Source organism: Seriola aureovittata, chromosome 1 (assembly GCF_021018895.1).
Source record: "Seriola aureovittata isolate HTS-2021-v1 ecotype China chromosome 1, ASM2101889v1, whole genome shotgun sequence".
Lineage (NCBI taxonomy): Eukaryota > Metazoa > Chordata > Actinopteri > Carangiformes > Carangidae > Seriola > Seriola aureovittata.
In genome coordinates this window covers 9,023,886-9,031,056 of record NC_079364.1, presented here as the reverse complement: position 1 = coordinate 9,031,056, position 7,171 = coordinate 9,023,886, and the positions used below count along the sequence as shown (strand labels likewise).

At 40.6% G+C, this 7,171-nt stretch overlaps 1 protein-coding gene across 2 annotated transcripts; it reads left to right on the top strand.

The window, feature by feature from the left end:
- Positions 1-364: 364 nt before the first annotated feature.
- Positions 365-3,029, top strand: mibp2 (muscle-specific beta 1 integrin binding protein 2). Of its 2 annotated transcripts, XM_056384680.1 has the most exons (8): positions 367-631; positions 1,262-1,352; positions 1,584-1,632; positions 1,885-2,071; positions 2,197-2,268; positions 2,369-2,475; positions 2,596-2,689; positions 2,777-3,029. In XM_056384680.1, exons 1-7 carry the CDS (start codon positions 606-608, stop codon positions 2,679-2,681), a joined length of 618 nt encoding a protein of 205 aa, XP_056240655.1. In that variant the 5' UTR covers positions 367-605; the 3' UTR covers positions 2,682-2,689; positions 2,777-3,029. The 2 variants fall into 2 exon arrangements, with proteins under 2 accessions (XP_056240665.1, XP_056240655.1); XM_056384690.1 differs by lacking the exon at positions 1,584-1,632 and having other exon boundaries at positions 365-631.
- Positions 3,030-7,171: the final 4,142 nt, after the last annotated feature.

The window sequence follows — 7,171 nt, the reverse complement described above, 5'->3', positions numbered from 1 at the left end:
CTAAATAATAGACCTGAAGGTACCTTTCAATACCTTAAATGATTTATGTGTTTATATTAGCGCTCATTGGAGGACGGTTGTATTGGACTCCATTGGTTTTATCTCGAATTATAGAGCCGCAGTTCTATTTCTACTTTTCTACTTCAGTAAAACTGAAAACTTTCCAGCTCTGTTTTTTTATTCCTCTTTTTCTGCATTAAAAATTGCTTAGGGTTAAAATGCGGGGGATGGGTGGGCGGGGGTTGGATGGGCGGGGGTTGGATGGGCGGGGCTTGTGGTGTCACTCGCTCCTGATTGGTTGTCATGGAGGTTTCATACAACTGGAGGTGTTTAAATAGCCAATCACGTCGCGGTCTCCAGTATGTGTAGTAGCGACTGAGACCTAAAGGTTCTTTCTCGGTGGAAGACCGCGTACGAGCGACGCCTCGTCTCTGCTCTTACCTTACAAACTCAACCCTGCTGCCATGGAGGAATCAAGTAGTTGACGTTTCCTGCTGCAACCTTCTCTTTTTTAAGCTTTCTTCCCGTCTGATCACTGACCTCCTGGACCGGTTTATTGAACTCTCTGCGACTCTTCTTACGATTTGACCAACCCACCCGAAATCATGAAGTATATCATCGGCATCGGCGGGTGAGTTCTGATCGATGAATGACCATGGAAGCTACGCTAAGCTAAGCTAAGCTAACCAAGTCTATAGGCCCTGGAAGCCCGGCACACGTGGGGAAGGGCGGTCATGACATGCGTAAAATTGTTACTTCCCTTTTTTTTGTGGTACTGTTAATGTAATTCAGTAACCAGAACCAGACCTATCAATATGCATCCTATAGCTTCCGTAAACACTTAGCTTGATCCTCCAAGGTTAATCGATGCAGTCAATAAACAAAGCTATAGCTAATGGTTGCAGTAAACCCGCCATACATTCAGTTGACCCACCCTTTTTTTTTTCTTACATGCTGCAGATATTGCTTGAAAATCCGTTAAATGTGTAAATTTCATGTTAATGTGTGAATAAATGTTGCTGATGCTTTTAAAACTGGTTGATTTTATATAAAACCCGTTATAAGTAAATGGTGTAATGGGAATTTAATAATGATTTAACAATACGTGACCTGTAAAATGTTAAATATTCCTGCTCTTTCACATGCATGATCCAGATTCAGTATTTTTATTTGGCTGTTTATTTACTAATCTTTGAACATTTCTTATGTGGGTTGCATCATCCACTATTCATTGCCTTTTTTATTGCTTTGTTCCGTGCAGCGTAACCAATGGAGGGAAAACCACCCTCACCAACAGGCTGATCAAGAACCTGCCCAACTGTTGTGTGGTACATCAGGATGACTTCTTCAAGGTGAGCCACATACAAACACACACACACACACACCTCCTTTTGAATTTTGAATTTAGTTAACCAAAGGGATTGCTCTGAGTAACACAAGTTGGTGGGGTGTTAACACTTTGCTGTCTGTGTTAGTAGATACAGTTTGAGGTTGTGTGTATAAACGCTATCAGAGCCTTCCATGTACCAGAGTGTAGCACTAGTCGAATGTACCTGGGTACATCTTATCAATGTATGTTTCAGCCCCAAGATCAGATTGAAGTTGGTGAAGATGGCTTTAAGCAGTATGATGGTAAGCCTGGGTTTTTATGGAAGCGTTTGTGTGGGTGTATGTGCTTGTTTGTTGTGTGCGAGTGTGTGTGCGCGCTCCCGCTGCAACATGACTTATTTGTAATCTGCATGCTATACAGTGTACCTTGAATACTAAATGTGTCTTTTTTCTTACTTGCTTTCTGCAATTTTCTATACGCTTCTCCTTTCCTTTTTTTTTTCTCCCTTTTGTTTCCCCCCTCCCCTCCATCCTTCTCCTCGCTTTTCTATTCAGTCATTACTGCTCTGGACATGGACGCCATGATGAGCACCATCTACGCATGGTTGGAGAACCCGGTGAAGTTTGAAAAGTCGCATGGCGTTAATAACACCCTGGATACTGAGATCGTTCCAAAGTCTGACCATAAGGAGGAGGAGACTCACATCCTTATTGTGGAGGGCTTCCTGCTTTACACCTACGGGTAAAAACTTGTGCTTTTTACATTTGTTAGTTGTTTCCTGCTGTAAATGTAAAGGTGGTGACCAGTAAGTCTTAATTTGTTTCTCCACCCTTCTTTTATTGATTGATTGATTTATTTATTTTTAGACCATTGATCGACGTGCTGAACCAACGTTACTTTATTTCCATCCCATATGAAGAATGCAAAAAGAGGAGGTGGTAAGTGCTTCAGTGTTAAGACACTGTTCTTAATTGGTGTTTGTAGTTTAATGTGCTGTCTCATTATCTTTATATAATTGTTGTTGCTGTGTCTCTGCAGCTCTAGGAACTACTTGGTGCCAGACCCCCCCGGTCTGTTTGATGGCCACGTCTGGCCCATGTATCTGAGACACAAGAACATCATGGAGGCATCAGCTGTTGATGTTTGTAAGTCTGCGCATTTTATTTATTTTTTTATTTTTTGTCAATTATTTTGCATGCAACTGCATTTTTGTATTGAAAGATCTCAATTTCTCATATCAATTAAACTTGTGTTTGCTATTACAGTGCAGCTAGATGGCACCAAGTCAAAGGAACAACTGTTCAACTTTGTCTATGGCGACATCCTGAATAACATCCAGACGTCTCTTTAACAACAAAGGTATACAACTTATCTGACTGTCATGTTACAAATAATTTTATCCAAGTATGACTTTCTGATTTTCTTTTTTTCTTTTTTCAATTGCAGGTCATGCGATCGGCTAAAAGGAGCATATATTCAGCCTGCAAGCAGAAGACCGCCTTGCCTTAAGTTTCTACCTGGCAGCTCATTTAGCTGACTGCTAAGATTTTTTGTAAATGTTTAACTGACAGCATCAAATGCTGGCATGATTTTATATCAACCATATTTATTGCTTTCTTACAGCCTACACTCCAAAGAGAGTTGATGGATATGTTCAGAGGATGGGTGCACTTACTTCAATAAATGATCCTCCTGCTAACTCTGTGCTCTTGTGATTACTTTAAGGGGATAACACCCTCTCTCCAGTTGTTACACTAAGGCCATACAAAATATAAAAATAAACATTAAGAACCACACGTCTAAATGAATAGATATTGGCATGTGTGAAATACATATTTGTAAATTGTGATGTTCAATAATAGTGCCAATACTCAGCTGCCAAGTCAGGTGCAGAGAGCTGGCAGCTTTCGCTATCTTTCTCCAGGCAGGCAACAGTTGGTGTGAGTGATAAGTGGAGTCACACGGCTGAACCTCGTGTTGACCTTAGGTTGTGAGCACGACGCCTATCTAAATTCAGATACACTTGGGGCTGTTTCCTTGGAATAAACTCAGATAAATTTTTTATTTTTTTTAAATGCCCCCCTGCCTGCCTATAAAGATCTGTGTGTGTGTGTGTGTGTGTAATAATGCAGACCCAAACCAACAAGTTGAAATATAAGCATAACAATGTACTTTACCTCCCTGGCATCATGTTAAACTTGGTGTCAAGACATTAGATCCAGGTGTTGCTAAACTTATACAGTTTACAGTATATGATTTTTTTTTTTTTTTTTTTTAGTATTTGACAAAAACATAGTGAAAGCCTGGTAATACTTTGGTTTGGGTGCACGCCTGCAAGACCATGACGAAGCAATGCAGACTTTCTGAGCAGGAAAGTAGCATCACTTGGAGCGTGTGGGGAAAAATTATGGGCAAACCTATTTAACTCCTATGCTACTTGTTTTTTTGTATTTTTTGGTAAATATTTTTTGAACATTGATTAATCCCCTGCCCAAAGACATTTATTTGAAAGTTGCTCTATCCCAGTTGCAATAAACAAACTCAACAGGTTTTTCAGGTGCTTCATAAAGCTGTGGCATTTTGGTTGCAAACCGGCTTAATATAGACTATTATTACTATAGGCACACAGATAGCAATATGTATTTATGTTTATTCCCTATGTTTTAATGATACATTTTATTTGTAGGACACTTTTCAAGGTACTCAAAGACGCTGCACGTGAATTAAAAAGGATAAAAAACATGTATACACTATGTGGTTCAATACATGGAGGGCTGTGTCATCTGTGTTTAAGATAAACACAAATGTGTCTATCTGGAAAAGTAGAGAAAGTTCTTCACTGAAATAACATGAATGTCTATCAGTGAAATTATGCAACGCGGTGCCATAATAATTCATCAGGCCTATACAGTAATATTTTCCATGTGTTTCCTGTAGTGGAAAAATACAACCGGTGAAAGCCTAATTTAAACATCCAGAGAAGTCAGGTAGTATCTGAGTTATGGGTGTGTTAGGCTCCTCTGTTGGAGTAAAATCAATTTCACACCGTCCTTTTTTCACTCCACTGTAAAAGCACACATTATGTAATATAGGCATGTATGGAAGTAGGTCAGAGCTCTCAGAACCTTCCTGGTCTAGATATGAGAAGTCAGTTTTTTTCTTTGCACAGTAGTTCTGCATGAGGGTTCTTGCTGTTGTGTTTACTATACATTATAGTAACTGGTTAAAACATCCTTTTCAATATGTTAAGTATCAGTTTTGATTGAGAATCAGTGTATAACTTATTCCAAGTGTTTTTTCCGAACTACATGATATTTTTTTTAGATCTATAGCAATGAATCTTTTTCCATTGAACAGTCACTTTTCCCCTGCTCAGTGTGTCATTCAGGAATAAAACAACAAAATGTTGATATAAGACCACATGCATGTGGAGTCGAGGTCTGACCAAAAGAGCATGTGTTGTATTATTCACAGAGCACAAAGCAGCTTTTATGGGTTCCTCTGGTTCGAGACAGACTGCATGATTATTGACATGTCAGAGTCTCAGCAGCAACAGCCCAGACACACAGTGAACATCTGTCTTATGCAGCATGTTTCTTTGTTTTTTTTTAAATGTACTTGCATCAAATAAAGGGAGGCATATTGAGTTCTCACAAACCTGTGTATTTCGGTTTACAATTGAGGTTATTGTCATGCTTATGATTTTCAACGGCCTCAATCGACTTCTTCTCCACCCATTTCTTCTCTGTTACATTATAATATACCTGCTGTGTGTGTCCTCACACACGTCAATGTTCACGTCTTCCTGAACTTTCATTTCTTCCAGTGTGGCCTGTGATTGTTGTGACTGCTCAGCCACAAGCCTCTTATAACATACGTTTATACAACACACAACTACACAACCACGAGCTAAACAATAAAAAAGTATATGTACTTTACACTCCAGAGCAGTATTTGTGTGCTGTGACTACAGCTTATGAGTTGTTGTATGGATTCAGTTCAGACCAGCACATTCAAATATATGAAGCGGGAGAGAGAGATATAGTGAGTGGGAGATCTTGTTACAATCTTATCCATCTTGGGAATGTTCCTCGACCTACTTTAGTTTCAAGCAGGACAAACACCAAAATACTTCATCCCAACTGTTTACACTGAAATTCTTCAAGCTTGGATCAAACTTTTTCAAGGTATAAAGTTTTAGTTTGTGTTCATTTTTTCCACAAACAGACGTATCCATTTTTGAGTGTTCTCAAAGTGAGATTCTTGCTCAGTACCAGGTGTTTTGTGTGTTAACCTCCTCGTATGGTTCAGCATTTTAACAGTAACTCATAATATGCTTAACCTCGATGCCAAAAATCATTTTGAGATGGTGTTAATTTCCTCAAAGGGGAGCTAACTCATTTTAAAACGAGTGTTACTTCACAAAGTGTGCAAGCGGGTCGGTCTGGACTTGAATGGGAGAGATAAGGAGTTATATAACACTGACTGCTGCTGGCAAGGCCTCCCTTTGAGAAAAGACTTTTTCACATCTGCATGGCTGCATATGTTTTGCTGACCTCTATTCCTGTAAATCTTCACCTTTCTGTGGCTTTCCTTACTTCACATAGGGATGTGTCAGGCTAATCAGGGACAGTTAAACAAACAAACACGAAGCAGATCCGGAGTTTTTTCAGTAATGTGGGCCCTAGCTCGCAGAAACTAGGTTACTGTGAACCTCTTGTGCTCCATGGATGAAAAAGCACCGTGGTGATACAGGACATCGTCCTTTGACACCCATGCTGCCTCTGGACTGAAACAAACCCTGCAGTTTTCTAAACCACACCAACCACCACACTAGGGTCGAAGTACTGGCTCTTACTGGATCTTGTTTTTATGTATGTGAGCAAGTGTGTGTCTGCCTGCCTTTCTGTCTGCGTATGTCTGTCTGTGTGTGTGTGTGTGTGTGTTTGTGCTGCGCCCGTCTCCTGCTCTGTGTCCTTACACACCTCTCCACAGTGCATCCAAAAAGCAGAGGAAGCAACAGTCTAGTGTGGTTGACTCAAATAGAGTGTATAAACAACACCATAAATCCTCCCCTCAGACCTCTAAGTCCTCACAGTTAAGGTTTGGATACTCACATCTCCACCTCTCACAGGTCAGACGGGACCACTAACCATCCTAGCAGTAGAGGTGGCTGCGATTCTGTGGTCGGCCAATCTGAGAACAATTTCTTTTCTCGTCCTTTGAAATATTTCCCCCTGTTTTCTTGTTACCCAGCGAAAGAAAACAACAAGGACAAGGCACATTCATTTAATCAAATCAAATCTTTCCTTCCACCACAAGTACACTGCTCTTCAAAGCCTCCTTTTCCAGCCTACGGTTGTTTCTATTTTTACTACTTTTACTACAGTCTTAGAGGAGCCTGTGTAACCCGCTATTTGTGCCATAAAACATTCTGTGATGATTGGGGTGGTTGTAAGAACTTGCGTTGAAAATGTGACCCTCCAGAGCCAGCATGGCACTGAGCTGAGCAGGGTTAAGGCTGCACCTGTGGGGCTGACCTGAAAAAAGCTTCTCGCCTACTGCGGTTCACCCACTCTGTCTGTGTTTACGCTGAGCAGAACTGGCCTCGGGACAAATTACACCACAGTGCAGACACAACAAGACGCTCTGTAGCCCATCCATGGCGTTAGACAAGTGAAGTGCGCACATTTCACTGCTGTTGTCGCAGTCACATAGGTGGTGGAGGAAGTATTTAGAGCATTTATTTCACTAAAAGTAACACCGCCACAATGATTACAATCACAATGGTGGTACCGCCACCAATATCGAGGTACAGTGCATTCAGAGTTTTAACTGAAA

Coding starts and splice junctions, on each gene's coding strand:
- mibp2 (XM_056384680.1), top strand. CDS start 606: ATGAAGTATATCATCGGCATCGGCGG. Junction 2,269..2,368: donor GAATGCAAAAAGAGGAGGTG/GTAAGTGCTTCA, acceptor GTGTCTCTGCAG/CTCTAGGAACTACTTGGTGC. Junction 2,476..2,595: donor GGCATCAGCTGTTGATGTTT/GTAAGTCTGCGC, acceptor TTGCTATTACAG/TGCAGCTAGATGGCACCAAG.